Genomic DNA, 15,638 nt, shown 5'->3' with positions numbered 1-15,638 from the left:
TGCCTTTAACGCTGCAGCACACTAAATACAGGTAGAAAGATTACAAAGAAAGGAATAATTTAAATTTTCAGGAATTTCAGTCAAGTTGAGAAATTGACACAGCAAGTATTTGTTCATAACGAAAGCTTCGACTGCTGTCCCACGGACGCAGTTGTAATCATGAGGCAGACTGCAAATAGTGATCAGCAAATTATTCAGCGAATCTCTGTCCATCTATCTCCTTGTTTACTTCGTTGTTCGCATATAGCGCATTTGTTTAGCAGACGAAAATGGTCATGCAGCCGCGCTAGCCGCGTGCGATGACGCAAAAGTGGCGATCAAAGCGCCACTTACAAGCTCCTGCTATCCCGGCCACTCTACTACATTTCCAGACTTATTTATTAATTGTTATGTATTACAAGTGTATGAAATTGCATAGAGCTGGTATGATATAGTACCTTGGCTACGATTATTAAGCTCGCCCGCAAGAACAAATGGCTGGATATTACCCGCACTCTAGCCAGACGCAGTCGTATCCGCATCCGCCCGCAGATTTCTGCTGCAAGCATGTCGCTGAGGGCCGCGTCGCTTCGCAGTAGGCGCTCATTTGACGGCCTGCTTTCAAGACAGGTGAGTGAATCGAGGTATATAACGAAAAAAAAAATGCTAGCTTGCGTACCTGTGCTGAAGTTGTAGTCGTAAATGACCATGAGCTGAAGGGGAAGGGAGCACTGATTCTCTCTTGTTTGTACGTACTCGCTGCATCGCGTCGCGTTAGCAACGCCTGAAGACCCGTCGTGTGTGCCGATGTCGTGTTGGTGTCTGTCACGATAATTTGTTAGAACTCTCCCACGAATTGCAACTCTGCAGCAGAAGATTCCTTCCGGCGAGGATGGAGAGGTACTGCGCACACCAGTGTACCTGCAGCACAAGCTCCGCAAGCTGCGGGCAAAACTGATCGAGAAGGACCTGGCCGAGGTGCAGCGCCTGAGCCGGCTGGGCAGTGTGGGGAGGCCCGTGGTGAGCTGTCGGCGGCCGGAGCGGAACTGGAACTGGGGCCAGACCACGGTCGGCCAGCCACTCGCCTCGGCCGGCTGGGCTCGCTCGCGCAGCCACGGCGACCACTTCACGGTGCACCGGCTGGCGAACGTGGCGCCACCTTTGGAGGCGGACCCGTTCCCGAAATGGTTGGACCCGCGCCTTGTGGCCGCGCTAGAGGACCAGGGCATCACCCGTCCAAGCCCCGTGCAGGTATCTCCGAGACGCTAGTGAAACAGTCTGTGTCTATGTTGCAGTTTATTTCCGTGCTTTCATCTGCTGCGAAGGAAGCCGAGGACTTCTGTGGTTCTAGACAGGAAAAATAAGCATTTAGATAACGTCTGAGGTGTAGAAAGGAAAAAATAGACACAACATGCAAGGAATATATGTCAAGTGTGGCATGGAGAGGGAGCCAGTGTAGAGACCCAGTCAATGTGCTGTTGTAATTTGAGCAGTGATGAAGGCAGCTTCCACAGGGTAGTGGGAAGGGACTGGCAGAGGCGAGCAGCACAGGGCACATAGACAGGTTCGATGCAGTTGGCTGCTACAGCATTGGTTTGCTCATTTAGTTGTTGATTCCTGGGGTAAACATCTTGTCTGAGCAATTCAGCACCCCAGAAGGGGACTGTCATTTACTAGTGGGAAGAAGTACTGAGCATTTTCCCAGTGCACAAAAGCCTTCGCATAAACCAGATAGGTTTGGCCTCATGAAGTCTGGTGAGGTTGTGATTTTATTGTGCAACCATTTGAGCTGCATAACATTGAACTTCATCGATTATCTGTCGTCTGTCTGCGGCAGCCACGAAGTTAGTTTAGGAGGATGCACCAAATATCACTCAGGCATCTTATTTTCTGAATGTGGGGCTTAGGTGTTTCTTTATGAATAAAGGTTTTTCATCTGTGTACTCTTTGAAAACATGCTTAAAATACTTGATGCCATTGAACAGCCCCATTAGATATTTCGGTTTCCTGTTCTGGTTTACGGGGTTTTAACATCCCAAAGCGATGCCGTAGTGAAGGGCTTCAGAAATGTTGACCATCTGGCATTCTTTTTATCGTGCACTGACATCGCGCAGTACACGGGCCATTAGAATTTCGCCCGCATTGAAATATGACCACCGCGGCCGGGATCGAACCCGCATCTTTGGGGTCAGCAGCCAAGCTCCATAACCTCTGAGCTGCTGCGGTGGCTCACCAGTAGGTATTTTAAGTTCAAGTACAGTATATAGTTCAAAATGTTTGAGTGTCTATCTGCATAGCTCTATTGTGAGGTGCCTTCAGTGTATTGCTTAGTATCATCCCACCGGTGGCCTGTGCTTGGCGTGGCATGTAGAAAAAGAAGTTATAAGTTATTACTCCACTCATTGGCATCTGCCCAAGTGCAGTCGTACGTCTACAGAGGAAAGCTGATAGCTTTCACAGAAACTTTGTAATTGGAGAAAAATTGGTGAGGTTATGATGCCATGGTGCAACCATTTCAGCTGCATAGCATTGAACTTTGTCTACTATCTGCTGTCTGCCTGAGGCAGCCATGAAGTTCATGTTTCTTAACTGTGAATTTTCTGTGAAAGTGTATAGCTTCTCTTGGTAGCTGTATGGATGCTAATGAGTGATTACTCCCCAAGTACAAATTTACTTCACCTTGGGGGATTCCCCTAAATGCATTAGAAAGAAGAGAAGTGGAAAAGCACTTCACTTCCTTGCTCCATTCACGACACTCCATACTAGTGACAATTTCCTGAGCTCCATAGCCATGCAAAACGTGCTTATGCTACAACTTATGAGTACGGGCCCTAGTTTCCAGTAGTTCCACAAAAAATCGTGGACTGAAACACTTTTTTTTGAAATTGCATGTTAGCAGCTGCATTTTCTTTTTTGATGATGTTGTTATGGAGAGTGGTAGAAAGAACAGTGCAATTGAGAAGTGACTAGTTTACCTTACTTGCACGAATATAACGCATGGGGGGAGGTCGAGAACTCGGGAGAATTTTGAAAGAAATATTATTAGGATTTTAATATAAAGAACTGATTCAGGCCAACCGTAGCTGAGGGGTCCTACACATAAATATTGACGCACAATAAAATACGGAAGCAGTGGATATGCCAACGTTATGTAAGAGGCAACACTTCAGGGGCATGTGCAACAATTGACGGAAGCCAAGCATCCAACAATTTAATGCACGCATCCTTTCGCACAGCTGCAGCAGCCATCGTCACCACTGTGCTGCCACTATATTTGGTGTTTCGAGCTGCCCAGAACTGCTGCTTTGAAAGCGCGCATGTTAGTGGGACACAATCTGAGTTTCAGTAGGCAGGCAGTGATGTCTGCTTGCACAGGTGGACTGACCGTACACTGCTTTAGGCTGCAGTGTACGCACCAATTCATAGAAACCACTTTGTCCGACGATATACAGTTCAACATAGCCTCATTGCAAACTGCGTGCTGTTGTGTGTGCAGCGCGAGTGCCTGGACGTGCTGGTGCGAGAGACGGTGCGTCCCGTGCTGTTGCTGGCTGAGGCCGGCAGTGGCAAGACTCTGGCCTACCTGCTGCCTCTGCTGCAGAATCTGCTGCAGGGCTTGCCTCGGGCGCTAGTTGTGGCTCCTGGCCGGGAACTGGCTGCGCAGCTCGCCAAGGTGGCAGACACTCTGGCCGCTGCCTGCGGCCTAAAAGCTCGCCTGCTTGCTGGTCGCAGGCCGCCTGCAGATGTGGGCCAGGCACAGATGCTGGTGGGTCGTCTCTGATTGATGTAAAGTGCGTCTTGAGAAGGCAGTTGAGGGCGTAGTTCTTGTGTAAGGGTCAGGAGAAGCGTTCAGTGCAGGATTTATTTGGCTTTATTGATGTGTTGTATTGGTAGTTTGTTGCAGTGGGAATAATAAGCATCAAACTGAAACAGAGTGGAAAGCTGGGTGAGTCAATCAGTGTTCATGCTCAAATGCAGCAGAGAACAATGGGATGCAGCAAATACAAACAAAAAAAGAAGAGCAGTAACTGCTGACTGAAGTATTGTAATACAGGGGTTCTCATACCTTATTTCTGCAGAACCCTTGGTTTTCTTGGAGTGCTTTTGGGATTCCCTGAACACCTGAATACATGCGTGCCTCAACCCCGTTTTTATTTTTCCTGCTTTGTTTTGGAACTAATCACACTGTACATCTACTTACAGCAAGCTGCCTCATTGTACAGATAATCAATATTATTATTAATGAATTTGGCCATTTTTCTGAGGGGCTGTTCTTCTGCATAATATTTTTTGCATCCATCTTAGGCAGACAGAAAGGGAAGTCGGGATACGCTGGGTTCTTCAGCAAGTTTTTAAAACCATTGGATTCTCCAAAGCTGAAAAAGATTGAGTAAACCTGGGTCCGTATTCCGAGTTTGTGTCATAATAAAAAGCGTCATAATCTGCCGCAGCGGCCACACCTGATTGGTCGAATCGCCGGAAGCGGATGTGGTGGTTCGGATGCAGTGAAAGGGATCGAAGAAATCAGATGGTCACGTCAGACACATAGCGTACGCTCCTCTAGCAGCAGATGCTCAAGGACAGCCAACATGGCGGCGCTCTGAAACGGAGCCTCTCGCTTCGAAGTGAACTCGTCGGTGTTACTGTGTTTTTTGGTGCGTGAACTGGCTATAAACTGGGTACGGGACTTTTGCTTCGTCTTATCTTGCCTATAACATTGGACGGACGATAAATTTGGCCTGTTTTTTATTTCGCTGGACGATTCGGTAGCTTCTAGGCCTAACGAGCACCGGTTTGTTGTAGAAATTGTTCTCTTCATTCAAACCGGATGGCGGCACTGTCACTGGAGTTATCTCGTCTGTGTATGTTGAATGATGTAACATAAAGCATAATGAGGCACAAAATACTTAGTTTACAGCGTGCAAATGTGCATTTCCTATTATAAAACTCTCTGTTAGCTTTTGAAGCGTCCTGCATCACGATCGTCTGTAATATCTGCCAACGTGACAACCGCTCATGTGCATGGATGGTGAGTCGCCAGTGACGCGCTGCTACACCGACGCGTTTGACATGCCAGAGGTGGTTTTTCAGCGTCCCTTACAGTTATCGATAGCCACGGTGGTGTGTCTCTGCCTTGAGCTCGCGACAAGTTAGTTGCAAGTTAGTTTTCAGGCGTCAGTGTGGGCATGCCTGCACTTAGTACCATGACGAACTTATGAAACCTTCGTCTGCAAAGTCTCCCAATGCATCTATGAAGAGAAACACAGCAAGAAGATTTTTTTAGCTCCTCCCTTTTATTTATTTGCAGCCGAAAAATTAAAAGCCTATCAGTGGCATCTCGAGGTTCTTGCAGTGCCTGCATAAAAGAAATGAAAAGTGTAAATGACCATCTGCACAACTGCTCGATAGCAGCGTCAACTTACGTTCAGCAATGTTGCAGGCGGCAGTTTGTCACGGCACCTTGGTTCAGCACGGCACGGAGCGCGCATTGTGCAGCGAGTGAGTGCATGCCACAAATTTTTCTCTCCGTTATCTTTTACCCTCAAGATAAATGTAAAACGCTGTGTTGTGCGAACAAGCTAGCTGCCTTTTATTTACCATAGGCGATCAACGGCTGTAGCGGCCGCCTTCTGCCACTGAAAAGGCATGCGTATTACGTACAATATTTTCTCCTCTAAGTACACCTCCCGCTTTTACAATGAAGAAAAGAGTATCTGAACTATTGTTTCTATTTGTCGAAGTCCATTGGGCAAATAAAGCAGCTTTCATATCACCTCTTTACAGTGGAATCCGATGCACAACTAAACTTGTGGCTGAATGTTTCTTCTCTTGCATTGGTCGCGTTCCATTTGTTGGAAGAGAGCAGAACCCCGCTTGACGTTTCCCTGCGGCAACCGCAACGCGGTGACATACTTTTGCCGCTCACAGGCGCAGCTGAACCGACATCCGCTTCTGGCGTTTTGACCAATCAGGCGCGGCCGCTATGGCAGATTATGACGCTTTTGATTATGACACAAACTCGGAATACGGCCCCTGTCCTGATGCAAGCAAGTATCGACGAGAAGGCTCGCACCTGCGCATGCACTTTCCACACAGAAACTACCAACTACGAAAGGTCTCTTTACAACTTTTAAGATAGCCAAGATGTTTGAAGGTAGGCCATTTCTGCTTCTTACAGATTGATGGGAGCAGAAATGGCTTCCATGATTTCTCTGATACACTGCTGCTTGTGTCACAACAAGACATCAGTATTATCAAACGGGGGAATGCAGTTGCACACTTTTTCAGGCAAGGAAAAATTAAAACAGTATTTTGTTTAACAAACTATTGTGCTTACGTAATCGTAAATAAAGGTAGGTTCGAGAGCTTCGATTGGCATACTGTCGTCCATAAAGAACGAGATATACTGGGATTCATGGTCCCCTGATTACAGTGAACAAAATGCCGAAAATGTTTTATGCCACAGCCGTCTACCTTTTTTCTTTTCTCAAACCTTGTTCCTATTGCTCAACCGTATCAGGTAGCGTAAACAGTTTTTTATGAGCTCAGAAAATGTCAGTATATTGTAGTATTTACAGGCGGTTTTCAGGAGGTCATGGGAAATGTCATGCATGTAAAGGATCACTGCAGTTCTTCTGGGCCTGATTGGAACTGTTCTCATCAGGATATTTCCATTTTGTTCCTTTCTGGCAGCATGCACGTGGCTGTAATAATCCGCACTCCACAGTGTCCTTTATATGGAGTAGTGAATACTTTTGCATTCGCATATCAGAATTCGGGGAACTAGGGTGCCTGGGACAATCGGCATCGACTGCAATGTTGGGTGGTGTGTGCAGGTGTCCACACCGGGTGTGCTGAGCAGCGGGAGCATAGACCTACAGGCCGTGGGTCGAGTGGTGCTGGATGAGGTGGACACGCTGCTCGACGAGAGCTTCCAACGCCGTGTCTTTCGGATTGTGGAGGTAAAGTTATTCTAGCTTTGCAGGCATGTTGAGTTTCTCCATAGAAGCTTAGTTAACCAAGCAGGTTAAGGAATGTTCATCTTTAAAGGGACTCCACTGAGGACAATGACACTACGTTCTGTTCTTACTGAAATCTGATTGGCTTTTCTTGACTCTGCTGACTGACTGCTGACATTTGTCTGGCGAAAAAAAAGGGTGCCTTCATTGCTGAGGAATTCACGGGTACTGTAAAAGGAGACCAAAAATATGCTTGTCAGCCATCAGCAAATTGGCCAGTAAGTCAATTGTTCGCAACACTGCAGGTGATGCCTCGTTCCTCTAGTCTTTGCAAACTGGTGACGAGAAATGCCCAAATTCTGGACCTGGCTATAGCAGAGCAGCCATGTTGGCTAGTGGGCATTGCTCATTATTGCGGAACGAGTTAAAAAACTTAAGCACCAGAGAAAGAAGGACACTGGGCAGTGCTGGAGAGGCCAGCATTGTGCTGTGTCCAGCTTTCTCTGGTGCATGTGCTTTTTTGCTGGCTGGTTCCACTATGCTTGGACGTGACTGTGGCGTCTCGTACAACCGGAGCACATTGCTGCTGTGCAGGCAGTGCGGCCAGACACGCAGCTGGTGCTGGTCGGTGCGGTGCGGCCCGACGAGGAGGTGCTGTCAGAGCTGCTGGGTGGGAGTGAGGACTCTCTGGTGCACGTGACCAGCACGCAGCTGCACCGGTTGCTGCCCCACGTGGAGCACCGCTTCATGCGGGTGCGGTCGGCTGCCAAGGCAGCGAAACTGATGGAGTTGCTGCAGCATCGTGGGCCGCAGCTAGTGTTTGTCAACTCGACCTCGTGCTGCAATTGGCTGGGGCACGTGCTGCGTGAAAACGAGCGGGACGCGGCCCTCCTTCACGGCGAGCTGCCTTCTGAGGTGAGATGCTCACACTAGTCATTGAGCATCACAAAGTCAGTTAATATTATTTTTTTTTTGGTATTTAAGGTGCTGTGGTTTGTTTTTTTATTCCTCGCATCATGGATGCAGCATGGATGCAGAGGTGTCACTGGGGGGTATGTGAATTGCACCGGGTGCTGTGCTGAGAGGTGGCACAGATTTTCGGGTGATATTTCACCGAATTATCTGTTGTATGGTACAGACGGTGAGGCTGGGCATGAAGATGGAGGAGTATGGGGCGGGGTAGTAAGGGGGTTACATGTCAGGCCACCGCACCAGGTGCCCTACCCCACTGAAGCCACTGTGTGGATGCCTAGTGAAGCAGTATTCACATGGGCACTGGAATCCCTCCCTAAGCGAGGACGGCCATGCACATGTCAATCTTTGAGAGGCCGTGCTGTGATGCAGTTTCTGGTCCAGCTCCGGTGACGAAAACAGGGACTGTTAGTTTGGCCGGCACAAATGAGCCTGTCACCCTGCGCTTTTAACGTGAAAGCCTTGCATATGTAGCATTAGCACAAGAGGCCTGCCACCTTCTGCGGCATGAAATTCGGAGGATATGAGGACATCCTTTGACGCGGGACCAAATTTCATTTTGGTGCTGCGTCATCATGGTCAACGCACATGCACCTGACCACCATACATTGCCTGGACATGTGGATCAAGATTTTCATCCACCAGCATCTGACGCTTGTCAGTGCCTGCATCAGCATTCGACGTCAACAAGCGCAGAGTACTGTGCACCGAGGCTCCAGATGGCGACACAGTACAATCAAGCTATAAGTGGGCCTCGCGCTTGCTTCGCAGTCGCTGGGCGCGGCAATGTCGAAAGCATGCGGAACTCTAACCTGGTCATCTACCTTGTGCAGTTCTACATATAAGGGTTTCGCATTCTCTCACTTAACCAGTCTTAAGTGTTGCTGCCAAATTTAAGTTTTTTTTATATTTATACCAGGCGTTCCAGCTAAAGGTAGTCAAACTTTACAAAAAAGGCTCAACCAGCACCAGTTGTGTGTCCAACTGCACTGCCTGCACAGCAGCAGTGTGTTCCGGTTGTACGAGTCACAAAAGTCATGCCTAATGACACCAACTGAGGCTGTTGAGGGTAGTGTGGCCTAGTCTGCAATATTTTTTTTGTTCTGGTGTAAAGACCAATTAGGCAAATTTTAATTACTGGCTTCATGAAGAGTTTAAATTCAGGAGTTCTAGATCCTCTGGAAAAACAGCCGTCTGGAAATCGTCTGGAAATACTTCTCTCAGAAACTGCGTTTTCAGTTGTGCCTCGTCTCGGTGTAGTGTTTGAAGATGACAACACCTCTGTCGTCTGTCCATTTTCTTCACTGCAGTGTTCGTGGTCAGTCATAGTGCTTCGTGGTACAGTGCAGTAATGTGCCAACACGGCACTGCACGCTATTTTGCTATCCGCAAGTGCGGCTTCGATGACCACTTACCACGCTGACAGTAGATTTTATAAAGAAAATTTAAGTTAAGGGTGCACTAAAGAGGATTCTGAGCTCCCCTTTTTACTGCGGGAGCTTGACCTGCATGCTCCAAGCATTCTTAGAAACTTCAAATTATTGTCCAGACCTATCATATCGAATTAAACTTGACTCCTCCGAGAGTAGGAGGAGTCAGCGAAAGTGTGGAGTGCCTTTCAGCCAGTCGCGTGACGGCTTGCCAGTCTGCCATCGGCGGAGTGATACGTAGTAATACGTGGAGTGATCTGCGAAAGCAAAGAGTCCATGTGTATTTTTATTTCTGGGGGCCTAATTTGTGGCTGTGTTGTCTGTGACTAAACTGTCTATTCACGGAAGCCTGAAAAACAAAATAAAAGCGAAAGCGAGGCCGCCACACAACTAGCTGAAAGGCGCTCCATGCGTTGGTCGACTTCTACTCTCGAAGGTTAATTTCAAAAAGATGGTGGAAGCTGGGATGTTTAATCTGATTTAAAAGGAAAATCGGCTGCTCAGGACAATATTTCAAAGCTTCTAAGAATGCTCGGAGCGTGTAGATCGAGTTCCTGCTATAAAAAGACAAGCTCAGAATCGTCTTCTGTGCTCCTTTAACTGATGTGACGAGTGTGAGGTGCTGTGACTAGTGAGTGCCCTTAGGATATGCCGGTATGTTTGGCCGCGAGTTGGGGGCAAGTTTGTAAACGCTCGGGAGGTTTGTACACTTGGAATCGTAAAGGTTTGATATGAATTGAATCGAATAGCAAATACTCATAAATAGTTCGAAATTTATTATTCAGCATGCTCCTAATTAGAAGAGAATGGATTGCAGTGAGGTGTGTCTGAGGGCAGTGACAAAGTCTGCTGCCTGACCTTGGTTTCACTGTGACATTGCTTGGACTCCACTGCCACATACGATTGTAACGTTGCAGGAGCGGCGACGGCACTATGCCCGCTTTGCCAGTGGGGAGACAAACCTGCTGGTGTGCACAGACTTGGGCTCCCGAGGCTTGGACACGTCCCACGCTGTGCGGGTGATCAACTTTGACCTGCCCTCGCGGCCTGCTGACTACCTGCACCGCGCGGGTCGAGTGGGCCGCTTACAGGGGGCTGCGCATCCTACTGTCATCAGCCTGGTGTCCTCTGCCGCCGATGCTCGCCTTGCACAGACCATTGAGGTGAGCACAGACGTGGTCGCACTTTGATGAAGGCTGTCCATCAGAGGAAAGGAAAATTTTTTCTTTGGAACACAAATGTTGAGAGTTATGGGTGGGTTGGCTTTTTACTCAGTCTCATCCAATGTGTTTCTTTAATGAGAGATTATTAGGAGGGCCATGATGGCGAATACTGTCGAGAATTGGCAAGCGGCATCCGGAATCGGCGTCTGTACGAAGCCTCCACCTGTGAACTGTGTCTGATGGCGTTTAGAGGGAGTTCCCACTGGCAATATTATTTTTATTTCTTTTTATCACCCAGTCTAATGCATGTTCACCTGCCACCTGCTATTACACCAGCTGTATTGAAACACCAGCGGTAGAAGCTGGTATGGACTCTTTGTTGACAAGTAGTAGTGATCGGGCTCTAGTGATCATAGTGGCATGGTGAAGTTACAAGTAGCTGTAGTGGTACAGTTCTATTTAATGTTGTCAACTCAGTTCATGATTCGTACTCGGTTCTCCCAAAAAGAGTGACCTGAACGGTAATCCAGGTGAAGAAGCCCTGCCATAGAGAGTGCTCGGCGGAGAAACATTCAATACAGTTTTTGCATTTTAAAAAATTGGGGAGACAGGACTTGCTGCGGAATTGAACTGCAAGCTGTCGTGAATCATGCACGCCTCCGTTAGGTGCCTTGGGAGCCAAATTAGCACCTCCTCTTTAATTTCAGTGCCTGTCAGATGAAGTGGCACGGCCACCAAGACCTTTTCTTCCTTTACTCTCTCTTGTTCTGACCCCACCTACCCCCCCGCCCCAATTCACTGCTATGTGTCAGCTCCACACATGTAGATGTAGTGAAAGGCAGGCACACCTCAACAAGCATTTTGCTATGGGACGAAGGAGAACATGTGTTTTCTTTGTTCATAGGCAGTGCCATATTAAAGATCATTCACCATTCATTCCAGCAGCTCACTTTGTGATAGAAGCCATTGCTCCCCTTAAGAGGCATCGCATTGTTGTGAGCAAACAAAAATAAGAGTCCAAAGGGGCCTCATTGTGAAGCCTTTGATGTGACTCCCATGGAAAGCATAGAACGGGTGCTCGCCAAATGGTACTGGTATGAGACTAGTGTATTTAAATCTTTTGCCTTATGTTGAATAAACTATGGGACGAAATCCCACTGTCTGCGCATGCTCACTATCAATAGCATGTGGTATCACTTGAATTAGAAGCAGTCCAAGGATTGCTTCTCAGGTTGCAGTCCTTTGCTTTGGCTGCATCGCAGGTCATGTAGCAATCATGTTGATGAGTATGCCGAAGTAGCTTACCTGATGATTTATTGCATGAAGCATTGCAGAAAAAATTTTCTGAAATGCATTGTTTTCCCTCCTTTTTGTAGCGATAGCTACAGTACGGTAGCATTTCGAGCCTTTAGCGTAGCGGCGCCGTCACGTGGTCACGTGGTGCGGAGCAGCTGCCGGCAGTGCGGCTCCTTGGCTGGTCACGTGGTTGGTCACGTGACCAGCCACGCATCACGTGACCAGCCACATGGCTGGTCACGTGATGCGGAGCAACTGCTGCTGCCAGCGGCGCGGCGCGCTGGCGAAACCGAGCTGCAACAGCTGTGCGCATGCGCCGTGTCAAGTGGGACGAAGATGAAGAAGGAACCCCCAGAGAAACGGAGCAGCGAAAGACTGACTTTGCAATTCAACTGAGCAAGCTCCACTCGGCCAGCTGTAGCTATCACCTCACTCCAAGTTTAACCAGAGCTATTTCATGCTTGCGTGTCTGTCCGAGTGCTTTCTGCATACATACTTAGCTTGTTTACTGTTTATGTAAGAGTCAGTTTCTCCCATTCGAAGCATTGTGTGATGATTATAAAGTTCTGGTTAGGTCAACTTAAAATTAAAAAATGTATTGAAAACTCGTGAAAACATAGAGAACCAAATAGTGTTTTGTAATTTGTAATTGAGGGAAAATACAAGGTAGTACAAGTATCAGACATTTGCAGCTTGCTGCATGCTGCCTTTGAATGTTAATAAACTTGAATGTCACTGCTCGGCTCTCTTGAAGTGACTTGGTCTGAGATGCATGCTGAAAGTGAATGGCGTGTTCTTATATTGATGCAGCTGGCAGCTAGGGAGGCCCGGGCTGTGGATTCCAGGTGACACCCCATGCCTGCTGCAAGCGTCTTCAGTGCTTTTGTGGAGCGATGATTTCATTTTACAGCTGGGACTCACATGGTGGATGCAGACAGTCAACATAGGAAGCTGGATTAGCCACCAACACAACTCTGGAGCTGTATTTCAAGACTAGTCGTCAAAGTGCATTGGCTACCCCGACCAGTTTGATGAGCTCCAGAGTAAAGACAACTGTAAATATTACTCTTTAATAAACTGCTGTAATTTTTTTATGCGCTGCAGTGCTGCTTTTTCCAGCTGAAAAACATGGTTTTCCCCGATTACCAGAACAGTTTTGGAAGTAATATTTGAATGCTTGCAAAGCTTTCGCCACAGGACCCGAGTGCATTAGTTGTACCATGATGGGCCATGGCAAGGAAATATGGAAGCCCTGCTCTGTGGGCAAGAAATGCTGCTGTACAGACCCCAGCATTCTGATACAAAGAATGGTTATGTAGCCAATTTTTTATTGCTGCATTTTTTACTGCAGGATGCAAAAAGAAGATATACACCAGTAAAGCAATTAATGCAGCTATAGTCCACTTGTAATGCAAGTAAATAACTGTGCCTCCATAGCATGCACTGCTGTCCCATCTGATGCTGCTTTGGTATGGTAAGATTTTACTGCACTTGATTATAGTTGGGAGTAAGCAGAGCAGATGATCTGGTAAGTGTGACAGGGACAAAGAACTTGCTCTGTAAAATTCATCATCACGCATAAATACAGCCGAGAAAAGAACCAGCACCGAAAGGAATTGCTCTCCAAGCATTGTAAAATTCCTAGCTGCCTGCATGCAGAGTTCCTAGGAGGAGGCCTAGGGTGGGCCAGGCATAAATGCAAGATGCAGTGTATATCGATATGAAGTGTTCGCGCCTCAGTTTTTAATTGCCATATGTTGTTTGGAAACTATTTTGTAATAAAATCGTGTCATTAATGTGTCCTGATTATCATGTATCGGTTTACTGGAAGCAGTTTGTTTTTGCCAGTGTTATTTGAATATGCCCGCACCAGATTTTGTTCAATAGCTCTTTCATTTGCATTGTATTGCGGTCACTCTAAGTAATACAGCGTTCAAAAATGTCGGTGCCTTCTGCCACGTCACTATATAGAGCCCTTCGTTTTCATGTTAAATCCGATATTACGATAGATATTTAGAGCTGATGCGCAAAAAAGCGGTGTCCTGCATGTAGGTCACTAGGCATAGTGGTTAAAGATCCCCAGGTGGTCGAAATTATTCTGAAGACCTTCACTGAGGCACCTCTTTCTTTCCTTCAGTTTGAAAGCTTTATATGGCTCATCGGCAACGAAATGCGGCGTCATTTACTGCAAAAGTGGCCACGAAAAATCCCGGATCCCATGGTATAAAAAAAATTAAAAAATCGCTGTGGTTTAGCTCAGCTAACCCTGGTTAGGCAAGTGAAAGCTTTGGTATCACCTGGTTAAGCCTCGGTTTAGCTGTGGTTAGCACGAACCAGGCGAAGCTCCTGCTCTTCATCGGTTTCGGCTGCCCGTTTAGCGTGTTTACACTCTCTGTCAATTGGTAAATCTCTCACACGGTTGGCGATATTGACAAGATGATCAGACTTGGCCAGACGTCAGCGAGGTCTGCGAGTAGCCTCTCTCGAGGGTGTCAGCTCCGGCTGACTTGCTTCATCTATATCGAAACACTGGATAGGTAGAGCGCAGCGGCCGCAGCAACAGCGGAGAGTGTGATTGCGGCTGCTGTGAGTCACGTAATTACTTACGCAGCCCCACTTCTCCTGTTCAGGGTCATTCTTGCACACATAGCGAAATCAGTGCGGCTAGGTTAGTAAAGCTTTCGCTTTAATAAATTTTTTTTCCAGCGGTGCGGGGAATCGAAACCAGTATTTTCGTGCCCCTATCACATAGCCGCTGCAAGGGCCTGTGAGAATCAGGTCCTTATGTTCAAACGCGCAAGGAATGCAGCTGCATGTCAAAAATGTTGCATTTTTGCCGCTAAGGGCCTTGGAGGTGAAGGCACCTGTTCGACACCTTTGGAGCCCAAAGGCGTGGTCTTCGAGAACCTGCAATCGCAGTGCCATCCGTCAAAAAGTAAAAGCAAAAATCTATGCAGGTAAAAATGTTTGAAAACATCTTATATATAAATATACGCAAGGTTTGTCTGGTTTTGACTTTTGGACAGGTGTTTATATTTAATGCTCACATTTTAGAGTGCTGTCATAATGAGCGAGGGAGCAGGCTTACGTCAACGACGGACTCGCAACCGGGGAGTAGTGTTCCGCGGGGAGCAGAGTTGCGCGAAACTCCGCCATTTTGTTCCAACGTCTGCGGGAAAGCCGCTTCTCGTGAAGGCAGTCGGATAACAAAGTAGCCTGCACTCAAGATGGGAGCGGCTGGTCCCATGCTCCTTTCAGTGGGGGCTTCACAATACCCCCTCAGTCGCATAACAAAACAGATTGTGCTCAAGATGGAGCGGCTGTCCCCCTCCTGCTCATAAGCCAACAGGAATTGGAACAAAATACGTCAGCGGGATCGTGATCTCCGCTCCGCGAATAGTGTTGTAAGTGGCGCGGGGAAAACAGTCGGCAACTCTGCTCCGTGCGGGGGGGAGGGGGGGGGGGGGAACGAGTGTTCGTGTGCATGCGCGAGCGTCCCACAGGGAGTGCACTGTGAACTCGGCGCAACGGCCGCGCGCTTCCCGGAACTCATGGAAGCCTCCCCCCCCCCCCCCCCCCCCCCCCGCTCGAAGCAAGCATCTCCGACAGCAGCAACAAGATTAAGGGCCCGCCCGCTGGATGAAGGGTCCCCCAAGGGAGAGGCGTCAACGAGAAGACGCGGTCAATGCGGGAATAAAAAGAATGGACCACGGATACTGTTTAGGAAGACATATTTCCGCAATAATGTTCACTCAAACGCTTCCACAGAAATTCTGTGCTTTGGGCGGCCAGCTTCGTACTCTATGAAACTGTGTTCTCCTGGTGACGGGTCAATGCGC

The 15,638-nt window shown here is 47.8% G+C and overlaps 1 protein-coding gene across 1 annotated transcript; it reads left to right on the top strand.

Annotated features, from left to right (window-relative positions):
* The first annotated feature begins 487 nt into the window (after positions 1 to 487).
* Positions 488 to 12,896, top strand: Dbp21E2 (putative ATP-dependent RNA helicase Dbp21E2). The gene is made up of 7 exons (XM_077665659.1): positions 488 to 609; positions 850 to 1,230; positions 3,476 to 3,745; positions 6,816 to 6,941; positions 7,533 to 7,853; positions 10,258 to 10,503; positions 12,610 to 12,896. The coding sequence occupies exons 1-7, from the start codon at positions 547 to 549 to the stop codon at positions 12,646 to 12,648; spliced, it is 1,446 nt and encodes a 481-aa protein (XP_077521785.1). The 5' UTR covers positions 488 to 546; the 3' UTR covers positions 12,649 to 12,896.
* Positions 12,897 to 15,638: the final 2,742 nt, after the last annotated feature.

The sequence above is a fragment of the Amblyomma americanum genome, chromosome 5, assembly GCF_052857255.1.
Source record: "Amblyomma americanum isolate KBUSLIRL-KWMA chromosome 5, ASM5285725v1, whole genome shotgun sequence".
Taxonomy (NCBI): domain Eukaryota; kingdom Metazoa; phylum Arthropoda; class Arachnida; order Ixodida; family Ixodidae; genus Amblyomma; species Amblyomma americanum.
This window is presented reverse-complemented; position numbering and strand designations above follow the sequence as displayed.